Source organism: Brachyhypopomus gauderio, chromosome 8, assembly GCF_052324685.1.
Source record: "Brachyhypopomus gauderio isolate BG-103 chromosome 8, BGAUD_0.2, whole genome shotgun sequence".
Taxonomy (NCBI): domain Eukaryota; kingdom Metazoa; phylum Chordata; class Actinopteri; order Gymnotiformes; family Hypopomidae; genus Brachyhypopomus; species Brachyhypopomus gauderio.
Window position 1 is genome coordinate 1,841,443 of NC_135218.1, and position 13,996 is coordinate 1,855,438.

A 13,996-nucleotide genomic window follows, 5' to 3' on the forward strand; every position below is an offset into this window, starting at 1 on the left:
ATTGGCCAACACGTTTCCTCTGACCCTGTGTGAACCGGAAGTGAACCTGGGAGCTGAAGGGACGGAACCTTTAGCTAGCTGCTTGGATAAAGAGGAGCGATGGATGCGTTGCATAAACTTAAACAATTTGATGCTTACCCGAAAACTCTAGAAGATTTTAGAATCAAAACATGTGGCGGAGCAACGGGTGTGTATTGCTGAACCTGTACCTAAGTTAAAACTATAAAGCTTCAAGCAGAAGACGTTTAGTCCCGGGTGGCTAGTTTGAGTGCGGCTGCTGGTTCTCTCAGTAATCTCGAGTCTGTAGCAGCTTCAGTTACTACAGTTAGAAATGCAGTTGGTAACTCGGCCAACATGTTTGTTATAATGCTGCTTACTTCACATGGTAGGTCTGATTATGCCCGGTTTTATAATGACTGCATTTTCTTCACATGACAGTTACTATCATCAGTGGACTTATTATGCTGATCCTGTTTTTCTCGGAATTGCAGTATTATCTCACCAAGGAGGTACGTGTACAAGATACAGTGTTGGAGATCAAGATACAGAGTTTCATATCCATACGTTTGCGTTTGAGTGAACAGACATTTTCACTCCTGTATCGTTAGTTCTATGTTCAACTATTCATTGTTACAGGTCCATCCTGAATTGTTCGTGGACACGTCGAGAGGAGACAAGCTCAAGATTAACATTGATATAATATTCCCCCACATGCCATGTGCCTGTAAGTGTATGATTTCATTGGCTCTCACATGCTTAAAGAGTGGCCTAGTTTTCATTGTTTTGGCAGCAAAGCAAAGCTACATCTCCAATTTGCCAATGCTGTAGCTGGTAAGATTGAGAATAGTAGATTTAGTTTGAAAAATTCAAGTACAACTACCAATAACAATCTACAGCATTATCTATGCGGTAAAAGAACTAGTGATTTGATGTTTGTTTGATAACAGAAACTGCAAATATTGTGAAATGAGTAACCCACTTATGAAATGCTTAGCTGTGAGAGTACAGACAAATATCAGAAAAAAGACCAAACCAGTCAAGCAGGGGTCACTACCTGTCAAGTAGAAACATGGCTGTCTTGGTATCAATGTTGATTTCTTTCAGGACCTGTAGTTTATTCCACCTCTGAGGGCTTGGTCTAATTGTTTTATTTTTTATCTTGCTTTTCTTCATACATCATATTCTATTTACATCTTTGTTGTGTACGCTGTTGTTGGGAAAGGAGAGATGGGCACTCTTCATTGATACTTGTTGTTTTTCCACCATTGCGTTTGGAAAGTTCCCAAAGTTCACAAATGACTGGGAGCATGCGTGTGCACAAGAGTGATTTACACTCGATCAAACAGTCCTCCTAGCTCTGATTGGATGCTGTGATCTGAGCAAGATTTATTTATTTATTTACATTATCTGTTTCATGTACTCCTATGAGGACATAAGGACAGTTATTTTTATACAGGTCACCTACTACTTCTTTAAGCAGACGGTACTCACTCTGCACATGAATGTGTTCAGGGCTTCTGTGTAATCACTGTCAATTGTGGCTTACAGATCTGAGTATTGATGCCATGGATGTAGCAGGAGAACAGCAGCTGGATGTGGAGCACAACCTGTTCAAAAAACGACTAGACAAAGATGGCAGTCCAGTCAACACTGAAGCAGAGAAACATGGTTGGTATCCGTTTGATTAGATAAACTGTATTCTTCTTAGATGAAACATGTTCTTTATAACTGCTGAATTACTGCTTTACAAACAAATGTAGCATTTTACTATTATAACATATGTAATAGAGCCAGTGCACAACCATCCATCTTTGCTGTGAGTGTAAAACAGCAGTTATTCAGAATATTTTTGTTTGTTTTGTTGAAGCACATTTTATGTGTTTTTTTCTACAGATCTGGGCAAAGATGAGGGTGAAATATTTGACCCTAGCAAGCTGGATCCAGACCGCTGTGAGAGCTGCTATGGAGCAGAGACTGAAGATTTAAAGTGAGTGTCTTTCTGGCTCCAAAAAACATTTGCCAAGTCTCTGTGTGAGAGTGTTCCGGAGTCTTTATTTTTCTTCTTTGATGTTTTTACCAAGCCATATCATATACTCAATCCTATTTTCTTAAGGAATTAATTGGTTGCCTTGTTTCATTTGTAAGGTATACATCATTTTTTTTATTTTAACAGCCTATTAATTAGTAAGATAGCCTATTGCACAGACTTAATCAAGATTTCTAGTTTCAATCTAAAATCATATATATATATCCTGATATTTTCATTGATATTACATTTCACCTCAATCAATTTATACATTTTTGATATACAAAAATAAATGGCAACATTTTGCAGGTATTTGAAAGGTTGCAGGTGAGGCAGTACCAGAAGATGCCATTCACCACCTTTTAAACGTATCTTTAGGTGTAATATATATATACACTACCGTTCAAAAGTTTGGGGTCACTTAGAAATGTTCTTATTTTTGAAAGAAAAGCAGTTTTTTTTTCCAATTTAGCTAACATTAAATGCATCAAAAATACACTCTATACATTATTAATGTGGTAAATGACTATTCTAGCTGTAAACATCTGGTTTTTAATGCAATATCTACATAGATGTATGGAGACCCATTTCCAACAACCATCACTCCAGTGTTCTAATGGTACATTGTGTTTGCTAACTCTGTAAGGAGGCTATTGGATATTTAGAAAACCCTTGTGCAAGTAGGTTAGCACAGCTGAAAACAGTTTTGCTGATTAGAGAAGCTATAAAACTGACCTTCCTTTGAGCTAGTTGAGAATCTGGAGCATTACAATTGTTGGTTCGATTAAACTCACAAAATGGCCAGAAAAAGACAACTTTCAATTGAAACTCGACAGTCTATTCTTGTTCTGAGAAATGAAGTGTATTCCATGCGAGACATTGCCAAGAAACTGAAGATTTCCTACAATGGTGTGTACTACTCCCTTCAGAGGAGAGCACAGACAGGCTTACCAGAGTAGAAGGAGAAGTGGAAGGCCCCGCTGCACAACTGAGCAAGAAGACAAGTACATTAGAGTCTCCAGTTTGAGAAATCGACGCCTCACAGGTCCTCAACTGGCAGCTTCATTAAATAGTACCCACAAAACGCCAGTGTCAACGTCTACAGTGAAGAGGCGACTCCGGGATGCTGGCCTTCAGGGCAGAGTGGCAAAGAAAAAGCCATATCTGGCTAATAAAAGAAAAAGATTAATATGGGCAAAAGAACACAGACATTGGACAGAGGAAGATTGGGGGGAAAAAAGTGTTATGGACAGATGAATCAAAGTTTGAGGTGTTTGGATCACACAGATGAACATTTGTGAGACACAGAACAACTGAAAAGATGCTGGAAGAGTGCCTGACACCATCTGTCAGACATGGTGGAGGTAATGTGATGGTCTGGGGTTGCTTTGGTGCTGGTAAAGTGGGAGATTTGTACAAGGTAAAAGGGATTTTGAATAAGGAAGGCCATCACTCCATTTTGCAACACCATGCCATACCCTGTGGACAGGGCTTGATTGGATACCACCTTTTAAACATATCTTTAGGTGCTGTAACACCTGTGAGGACGTGCGGGAGGCATACCGGCGGAGAGGCTGGGCTTTTAAAACGCCAGACTCCATTGAGCAGTGCAGGAGAGAGGGCTTCAGTCAGAAGATGCAGGAGCAGAAGAATGAGGGGTGCCAGGTCTATGGGTTCCTTGAGGTCAATAAGGTAATGTGCATACACACGCAAAGCAATATTGAGATGATTGCCGCTCCTCTGGTGGATGTTATGTGTTATGAGTTGTTTCCTCCATTACGTTAGGTGGCAGGTAATTTTCATTTTGCCCCTGGAAAGAGCTTCCAGCAGTCCCACGTACACGGTACGTATTAAAAACCCATGAAGTAGGATTACACGAATAATTACACCTCTGATCTGTAGCAACAACTCATCATTTGCCATAAAATTTAGGCCATGACTCTTTTTAACCTTCAAAGTTGCACTTCTAAGGAGCCATATAATTAGGTAATTGAACTGAAATGAATGATTGGAAAAGCTGCTTTAAACTGTTTGGAATCTTTTATGGGACATTTATGAGGTGTGCATCAGATCAGAGGATATGTAAGCCTTTGCTTTTAAACATGTTGGATTACTTAGTGCTTGCCTGTGGTGCTTAATGCATGTGATCATCTCCATCTGTCCTCCTGCCATGAATCTGTCTCTGCTGTTTGACTATTCATAGTCTTTACATTAAACTATCTGGTCTGAATCACTGCCCATAACTCGATATTTACAGTTATTTACATTTGTAAATTTCATGCAATTTGTCAAAAACAGCTTTGCATAAATACAGGCATGAAAATCTGTCACCTTTCGGCGAAATTCGCCGTTTTGAAGTTGAAAAGGGTGACCTACGTGAATCGTGTAGATCCGATGAGTTTTTTGTTTGGGGGGGGGGGGGGGGGGGGGGGTTCGGGAGATTATATGTATTAATTATCATATTGACTTAATAAGCAAACAGAGCGCTTCCGAAATCAGCAATTTCAATGACAGTGGCCAGCAGTTTCCGCCCAGAACCTTCATAGAGGCCAAATAGCGTTTCAATCTTACGAACGTTCTTCATTCATGTTATTCATTTACTGCTAAGCGGGACGAGAAGCAGGACCTAGTGCTTTCTACACCGGGGACAAGGCAGAAGAGCGTACATTTACCACTACATTTACCAGATCGTACATTTACCACTACATTTACCAGATCGTACATTTACCACTACATTTACCACATTGTACATTTACCACTACATTTACCAGATCGTACATTTACCACTACATTTACCAGATCGTACATTTACCACTACATTTACCAGATCGTACATTTACCACTACATTTACCAGATCGTACATTTACCACTACATTTACCACATTGTACATTTACCACTACATTTACCAGATCGTACATTTACCACTACATTTACCAGATCGTACATTTACCACTACATTTACCAGATCGTACATTTCCCAGTGGATTTAATTGGGTTATTAATGGTTTCAATCATTTTCATATTTTGCGGTAAAACAAAGTTACTGCCGTTCGCTACAGCGTTGAATACTGTCAGAGCCACAAGCTCTTGTGATAAATAGGTAGATAGATAGGCCTATTAAGTTCGCGTCAACCCCGTGTAGTTAACGGTGACATAAAATAAGAATCAAGATTTTTTTTTCTAGTGTGTCTGTAGTTGTAACTGGTGAATCCAGGGACGTGTGAGGACATTCGCGCCAGGGCTGAAAAGGTTGAAGATGAAGTTGTAAACGCTTGTTGTTTGAGTCTACCCTGTGCTTTAGCCCATGTTAGAAAATAAAAACACGTGAACCCTGGTATTTTACACTCATTTTCGCCGCTGATGTATTTATTGGTTCATTAAGCATTGACTGAGCCATCTGGAATGGCGAAAGCGGCTTCTCGCGTTTACGGATCTGGCTCGTACATTGAATCCATTGACATGACAGTCAAAAAATTTTTTTTATGGATTTTACTATATTTTACGGAGCCCGTAAGGTGACATCATGTAAAAAAAATTAATAACGCGTGGCCACGACTTACTAACGCGTGGGAACGAGATACTAATGTCGCCTTTCACACGCGGCAACAAAGTTTATTTTTTCACAGCAAAGCAAGCAGATCCCAGGGATGTTCGCGAACTGACTGCCCAAGGAAGGTAAACCTGGCTTTATATAAAGTAATACTTAATTATCTTGTTCGCACGCGTTAATTATCTCGTTCGCACGCGTTAGTAAGTCGTTCGCACGCGTTATTATATTTTTTACATGATGTCACCTTACGGGCTCCATAATATTTGGCATCACCTGTCGCTGTATCCCCGTACACCAGCAGCCACCCCCCCCCCCCCCCCCCCCCCCCCACCCCCCGTATACCCATGACGTCACATGTCAACGCCCCGTCGCCGTATCCCCATGACGTCACATGCCCCGCCCCCCGGTCTTCTCACCTTTTTAACCCCTGACCCATTTTCATGCCTGATAAATAGAGGATGAAGTTATTTCATTACTAAATTATGGAAATATTAAAATAAATAAAAAGTTGGACCTAATTGGGGTATTTAATTTTATAAACAGCACTGATAATCCTAAAAGAAAATGTGCAGAACTTTATCATATGTGTAAATTAAGAATGCACTGTCTGCACTGAGGAATGATCAAGGAAAGTTGTGATGGTTTTCAAATAAATACAGAACTTGGTTACTTGGAATGAGAAAGGAAAAGTATAATTTAAATGGGTGTACACTTTAGAAATTTGGATGTAGTGCAATTTTACCTCGTCACTGAGATCATTGTCTTAAATAACAAGGTATATCACTACCAAATTGTCTTCACTAACAAAATAAATCTAGGTTTTCTGTAGAGAATAACTTAGTGTCATATTGCTACTGTCTGCTACAGAAAAAAGAGATGACGAGCCCTTTCATAGCTGACTAAAAATAATCAAAATTTGGCCATTTTAAGAAATTCAGCATTCCTATTGTCACTGCAATAAATTGATGGGACTATGGATGTCCTCTTTATATCGCCAATAAATACATAAATAGCCCCTTGGTGACTCTTTTCTCTTCTTTCTGCAGTGCATGCTGTGGAAAGTAAGTCAATCTTTCACTTTCATAGAATTTTATTTCCCCAAACAGTATGGAATATATTACTTCTAATATGAGAGTTAGGATTTACCTTGTTAATAAATCAATGATAGCCAGTTTTATTTCTGAGCTCAAGTTCTTAGTCTTAAGCAAATAATGATCTGATCAAGTGCATTGACAGGATTTTCCAGTGGTTCTGCATTCATAGAATCCGTTTTCTGTGGACAACAATTAGTTTTCTTAATATGCTATGCTTACATCCTAAAATTGTGGCTAAATTTATAGGCTAATCATACACAGTCAATTTGATTGCACAGTCAAACTACATATACAATGTACAACTACTTGTATAATTGTAATTCACATGCAATTAACTTCATTTCCCTCCTCAGTTCATGATTTGCAGAGCTTTGGACTGGACAATGTAAGTTGGTGTGGTTGTTTTATATATTTTTTCTTGATTGTGTCATCCCTCCAACTAATTTGTCTTGGCTATTTCTTGGACTCCCCTAGATCAACATGACTCATCTAATTAAACATCTGTCATTTGGGAAAGACTATCCTGGAATTGTCAACCCTCTAGATGGCACCGACGTTGCTGCACCCCAAGGTAGGTTGCTTCAGTACAAATAGTGCAAAGTGCTTTCTTTGTTACACCCTTCCCATCGTGATTACAACTGCATGAATTTAGGAAACAATGTTATTTTTGCTTTGGGAAACATTCATCTGCCCAAATGAGTCTAGGATTTAAGTGTGAAATTAAATTTTACTGCCTGTCTAAAATAGTTTGCCTTCAAGCATGAGACCTCGCTGTGAATTGTAGGTAATGTTCATTTCAGCTAACCACCGTGAACAAGACAGCATAACTACAAAACAGTATTTCTTGTTTTTAAAAGGAAAAGCATCTGTAGATTCACAATGTATACACTGACCAATACACAACATTCTGGCTCAAACGATTAAATGTGTACAAGATTTTCTGTACAGCTGACTTTGACAGTGAAGAGAGGATTTCTGGAATCATATAGTCTACAGTACATTCCATAGTGCCAGTCTCGGTTATATCCCATGTTTTATAACAGGTTCTTGTGGTATTTTTCAAATTAGTTTTTATTCACACACTCCCAATTTGTAAAGTTGATATTGGAATATAGATTAAATTAGTCCTGATGTTCATCTTAGCAGCGAATGCCCATTCCGATGGCCATGAAGGTTCCAAATGTGCCACCGCTTTGCATCATGGTCTTCCCCACTCCACCCATGAGTTCTCGACCTCTCATGCCAAGTCTGTGAATAAGGGGATGGAGAGCTGATTTTAAAACCTTGTGGGCACTTCATACTGCAACTCTTGCCACCTACAGAGGTCAGCTTAAAGTAACTGATTAGTGATTAGCTACCTTAGACAAGAGAAGGACCCGAACATTGCTCCTGCGGCCATTCCAACTGCAAAGCCCATCATGAAACCCATCTTGACTCTGTCAAAGCAGTTGGGTTGCGCCTGTCCATATGGTCCTACAGAAACCGGCATCTGTGAAGAGTTGAAGGTTCTATGAGATATTGTTAAACATACCCAGATAGCTTGCAACGAGTAGTAGTAGTAGCTTTAGCAAGCTAGCTGTCTACAGCCATTACTAGCTGTAATCGGTGATGTGCTACGATGTTTTCTTGAGGTCGAGAGCTAACCTAGAGCGCCAGTGAGGTAGAGCGAGCTACAGTGAGGTAGAGCAAGCTACAGTGAGGTAGAGCAAGCTACAGTGAGGTAGAGCAAGCTACAGTGAGGTAGAGCTACAGTGAGGTAGAGCAAGCTACAGTGAGGTAGAGCTAGTGAGGTAGAGCAAGCGACAGTGAGGTAGAGCTATAGTGAGGTAGAGCAAGCGACAGTGAGGTAGAGCAAGCGACAGTAAGGTAGAGCTATAGTGAGGTAGCTATAGTCAGTTTCTCTATCTTAAACTATAAATGGCTAGCTAACAAATGGCGACATGTTAAAACACCCGCGTTAGGTATTTAAACGTAGAATTTGTTCATACAACTAGGTTAGTAATCACACAATACTTATGTAAACTAATTGCGAAGGTACATGTACACTCGCCATTTCGGCACATAAATAAATGTCCAGTTCGCAGAGTTCACTAGATAGCTAAACTAGCATTGTTAGCTTGGTCTGACTTTGAACAAACTGCGAAGCGGAATTCGATTTCGGCTTGAAATAAATTCAGCATGTTCGTACGTCTTACCTTTCCAAAATAAACGAGCGATGGCTGTAGAGAAAAAGAGAAATGACTTGAGACTCAGACTTGATCCAGTGCGTGTTTCCGACACAAACGCTTTACCAAGACGCCATTACTCAGGAGGAGGGAACATGGGGGCCGGCCCCGCTGTCGGGTGGGCAGCGCCCCCTACAGGCAGAACCCGTCCACCTGTATCACAGGTTGTATATCTTGTTCTAAAATACATTGTTCTCTTTTAGCGTCGATGATGTATCAATACTTCGTGAAAATAGTGCCAACAGTTTACGTTAAAGGAGACGGTGAGGTAAGTGTACTAAACTTGAAAATATTAGAGTACGTTTGTGTGGGCAGTCATGGCCTAGCGGTTAGGGAACTGGTCTTGTGACCGGAGGGTCGCAGGTTCGATCCCCAGACCTGAGGCCATGACTGAGGTGCCTCTGAGCAAGGCCCTTAACCCTCAATTGCTCACTTGTATAAAAAAAAAAAATTAGATAAAAATGTAAGTCGCTCTGGATAAGGGCGTCTGCCAAATGCCATAAATGTAAATGTAAATGTACTTAACTTTGTTTCCTTTTGTTTAGCTAAGGCTAAGTCTGTTTTGTGTGTCAGCGTTTATGTATGTATTACACGAACGTAGGCATGGGCAGTATTGGTAGATTGTTTAATAGTGAAATCATCCTCAAGAATGTTGCCTGTTTAAACCTGAGATATAATCTTGAATAGATCTTGCATTCTGTTGATTTGTGTTAGTGATGTCTTAAGCTTTTAGGTCATGTTATTTATTGGGCAGCGTACTGATGATGAAACATTTGGTTCCTCAGGTGGTTAAAACAAATCAATTCTCAGTGACCAGGCATGAAAAAGTGGCCAATGGACTGATTGGAGATCAGGGTTTGCCTGGTGTATTTGTGCTTTATGAGCTCTCTCCCATGATGGTCAAATTCACAGAGAAACAGCGGTATGTTTTCAGAGTGCTTATATGTTTGCGCAGAAACAATGTTTCTGTTTTTTGGCTTTTTTAAGTTTACCATATTTTTTCTTTAACTGTGAGTGCAGTTTAGCTGAGTTTGCATTATGTAATAAAACAGACAATTATAAAGACATATTAGTGTAAATGCGTATAGAACAGCACTCTGAAGCCATTGTTCTTGTCTTCTCAGGTCATTCACTCACTTTCTGACAGGAGTATGTGCTATTGTAGGTGGTGTTTTCACAGGTGAGCTGCTTCAGAATTAGACTGTATCTGTTTGCTTACAGTTATCCCCTTATTATTGTGTATGTGTGATTTAATCACTGCACTGTTGTCACTACACTAAAGTGTTTAAGAACTACTTCACTGGGAAGTGTTAACTTTGCTGCAGTCTATGTAAGGTAGACAGATATTTTATCATTAAGCATATTGTATGCTATTAATAGGATTTTTCAGTAAGGCATTAATCTAGAGTCTAAAGCCGCCATGATGCATTGATCAAACCTGTGGCAACAGATTTTTAAAAATAATTTAAACTAAGAAGAGTGTTCACATCAGTAGTTGGCACTGGCTGTTTTATAATTCATTTAGTGTATCTCTTCTATTCTAGTTGCTGGGCTGATTGATTCTTTAATATACCACTCTGCCAGAGCCATTCAGAAGAAGATTGAGTTGGGAAAAGCTTCCTAGCAACATTTCTATCCGTACCATGAACATTACAGGTGCATTACAGACTCCAGGAAACTTGTATCAGTTGGAAGGGAAGATACCCACCGACTGTGTGTGTGTGTGTTGCCACAGAGATTGCTCTTTCAACATCCTCCACCACCACACATGCAAGCACCTCAGCAGGATTTCCAGTTTACCAGAAACACTGGTTCTCTGGATTTTATCAGTAACTGGACCCCTGCAGGGTTAATTTGTAACAGTAACGCACTAGTGAACATACTGATTTCTTGGAAGAGAAAGAAAATTGGTCTCCTGAAAGTCTGTTGTCTGAAACATGGGTTTTCAGAACCACCTAATCTCACCAAAATTCTGTTCCAGTTCTTAAATCTGAGACTAATCAGCATTATTGAAACCAATTGTGTTTTAAGCTGAAATAGGACAACATTGTGAATAATGTGAATTATCTGGGAGTCCCCATGCACTGGTCTAAATCATAGTTTGGTTTGAGCCATTCTCTTTTATGATTACTTGATTGAAACTAGGAAAAAATCTCTACATAACCTCTTTTGTGGACATTTCTGCAGGAATTGGCAGCTGTAACTGATGTCTGTTCTACAGTTGTGCAGCGGTCATTGTGACCAGGATGGTGACTAACTCTTAAGTACAATCTGATCATGACAGTTAAGCAGGTGATACTTCATCACATCACAAACTTTGCAAAAAAAAATCCTCATGAAATGCGGAGTAAAATTGATTAGTATAATGTATACCTAAAATCATGAGTAAGGCAAGTGTTTTATATTCACAATATTAAATAGCAGTTTCAGCTGCAGTCAAGACAGTTGAAGATCCTTAGATTGAGCTCACTGAATTTGGTCTTGTAATCCGGGATCAAATGTAAATAGAGCAAGTTGCCTTTTGCGCAATGAAGAGAAAAAGGGTACCTTCTAAGTCACATCTGTCTAAGGTAAAGGATGAGTGCTGGTCTAACATAGGATTTTACTTGTCATGATTCTTTGAATACATGAATGCATACAGGAAAGTTGTTCCTAGATTGTCCTGCATAAACTTTATCAGTAAACTTGGCAAGTACAACATGTACAAGTATCTGGTGTTACCATGTAATTGCACCTTCAACTAAATTCAGGGGCTGGGGTTTGTTTGTTTGTTTGTGTGTGCGTGTGATGAAGAGAGAGAGCGAGAGAGGGTGCTAGTGTAATAGTGTGACTGTTTTTGTCATGCGCTGTGGATGGCCTGTCTTGTGCTTGAGAGAGGGGTATTTATATTTTGATTGTCCATGGCGGTTTTTAAAATGACAAATAAACGTCACACTGTATACATCTTCTTATCATTCATTTGAAGTCATGAATGTGTACTTCAAACAAGCCATCACCATAAAAACAATGTTTGCTTTATTTGCAGAGCAAATCTTACTTTGCATAATTACATTTTAAAAAGGAAAGCTGTAATTAATGCATTAGTGCAGAAAATACTCTATCCTTAGTTACATACCAAATTAAATTAAACCTTTCCAGAGCATAGGCAGACAGTCGAGGCTTTTATGTTCTCTATGGAATGCTGCTCCACAGGCACCAGAAGACCCTAGTTCATGTATTCTGAGTGTAATTCTTAATTATTTCATGTGACTGATCCAGTGACCTTATTACTCTTTTATCAGCATGGAGCACAAAGGGAGTACTGTATAAATTTCACACATCCTTAGGCTGTTTTGCAATAGAAACATTTTGCCACTAGAGGGAGCGTGATTCACATATTTACAACAGACCAGCACATCCCACTCCATCTGTGTGGAAACCTTAAATGAAAACTGATATGAAATAGGGAACATGTGTGAAACAGACAGAACATTTTGCAATGAGTAATTTTCAGGATGTGTGTCATGAATGCTTCTGTATTGAAACAGACTCTGAAAAGGTCATTTTAACTGGGACATTTATTTTGCCCAGGGATATCTACAGCCTAATTGGATCTGAGCAAGATCTATTACCCCAGTCTAACACAGCTCAACCAATCTGGTCTCATATTTATCTTACTTAGATGTTTCACAGTGCTGACTTGGTTCTGTTTGCAGTCATGAAAACATCACTGTATAATTATTTGAGAAATATAGGCCTGGGAAAATAAACATACAATGTGGCTGCTACAGTAAACATGGTCCAAACTGTTTGGACACTCACTTTGAAGTTGTTAACAATAAACATACATAATGGAAGCTTTACGCTACACTAATTGGCAGATCTTTTAGTGTATCTTTACGCTACACTAATTGGCAGATCTTTTAGTGTATCTTTACGCTACACTAATTGGCAGATCTTTTAGTGTATCTTTTTGTGCCCCTAGTAAGCTAATGGGATAGATTGACAGCAGCAAATAAGTAATCCAGTAACATGTAATCCAGTCAAATTTCAATGAAAATCCATCATTGATCCTGGTAAGAATTACTCATTTTACTGTTTTCATGTTCTGCACACTTTGTAAATGTCATGAAAGTTTGTCAGCTTATCTACTTTAATGTCTCAATGCTTTTGTGGACATATGCACATTTTGTAGGACAGTGCATATAAAATGTAAACTTGATAAGACTTCCCAAATAAAAATGATAACACCATGGATTTGTTTAAAGAAAGTACAAAGGATGAATCAAACACCCGCTGCTGACTAGAGATGCTGCCTGGTGTCCTTATCAGGTTTCACTAGGAGCTGCCTTGGATGTTGGGTGTTTCAACCAAAGGGACTATGTCAGCATTCATGTCCTACATGAGCCAGTCAATAAAGCAATAATGACTTGAAAGACCATGAATACTGGCCTTATTGGAAATCCATGATACCTTATAGTGATCTATGACGGCTATCTCGATGATGATAGATTAGCGAAATCTGAATTTAGAGTGCTGTTTGACTTCTTTGCTCTTGCTAATCTACGGAGGGAATCTCATAAATTTAGTTAACTCTGCTATGTGTTAGACAAGATCCAACCCATTACATCATGTTCAAAGAAACAAAGTAGATGGGTGGGCTACATGAGAGAAAGCACACTCCCCCTGATACTTAATGCATTCTTCATTGATTGGGGGATATTCTGGAAGGGGAGGTCTAGTGATGTTGTATACATCAGTCTTGTCTAAGCTTTGGGAGGTACAGGGCTGTATTGATCTGACAGTTCTGGACATGCAATACTATCCTAACAGACCTCAGATTACAAAGAGATATAAAGGCCTGTGTTTATCAGGCAGTCAGCAAGCTGTGTATCGTGAGGCACAACCAAAATGCACTTGTGATTTTGTTTATATAAAGGTATGTATGAAACAGGTGATACAAATATAAAATCGGTAATAAGTACCATGTAAGAACAAATTACATATAAAACACAATGTAGCATGAGCTTTCATTATTGCGATGGGTAAACAGCCCTAAATGTGTCCTCATGTATAGCAGGTAATGGTGGTAATAGTACGAGTCATTGAATGGAGCCAAT

General features: G+C 39.2%; 2 protein-coding genes across 6 annotated transcripts; one reads left to right on the forward strand and one right to left on the reverse strand.

Annotated features, from left to right (window-relative positions):
- Positions 1–27: 27 nt before the first annotated feature.
- Positions 28–11,843, forward strand: ergic3 (ERGIC and golgi 3). 5 transcript variants are annotated; one of them, XR_013132685.1, is made up of 15 exons: positions 28–187; positions 439–509; positions 637–724; positions 1,549–1,668; positions 1,894–1,987; positions 3,553–3,718; positions 3,812–3,869; positions 6,625–6,639; positions 7,026–7,057; positions 7,147–7,243; positions 9,101–9,165; positions 9,683–9,819; positions 10,022–10,077; positions 10,423–10,553; positions 11,085–11,843. XR_013132685.1 is itself a non-coding variant. In XM_077013756.1 (15 exons), the coding sequence occupies exons 1-14, from the start codon at positions 100–102 to the stop codon at positions 10,519–10,521; spliced, it is 1,167 nt and encodes a 388-aa protein (XP_076869871.1). In that variant the 5' UTR covers positions 28–99; the 3' UTR covers positions 10,522–10,553; positions 11,085–11,843. The 5 variants fall into 5 exon arrangements, 4 of the variants coding, with proteins under 4 accessions (XP_076869871.1, XP_076869873.1, XP_076869870.1 ...); XM_077013756.1 differs by having other exon boundaries at positions 10,442–10,553; XM_077013758.1 differs by having other exon boundaries at positions 10,423–11,843.
- romo1 (reactive oxygen species modulator 1) lies at positions 7,447–9,028 on the reverse strand. The gene is made up of 3 exons (XM_077013759.1): positions 8,868–9,028; positions 8,031–8,161; positions 7,447–7,920 (listed from the first exon to the last, which is right to left on the reverse strand). The coding sequence occupies exons 2-3, from the start codon at positions 8,159–8,161 to the stop codon at positions 7,812–7,814; spliced, it is 240 nt and encodes a 79-aa protein (XP_076869874.1). The 5' UTR covers positions 8,868–9,028; the 3' UTR covers positions 7,447–7,811.
- Positions 11,844–13,996: the final 2,153 nt, after the last annotated feature.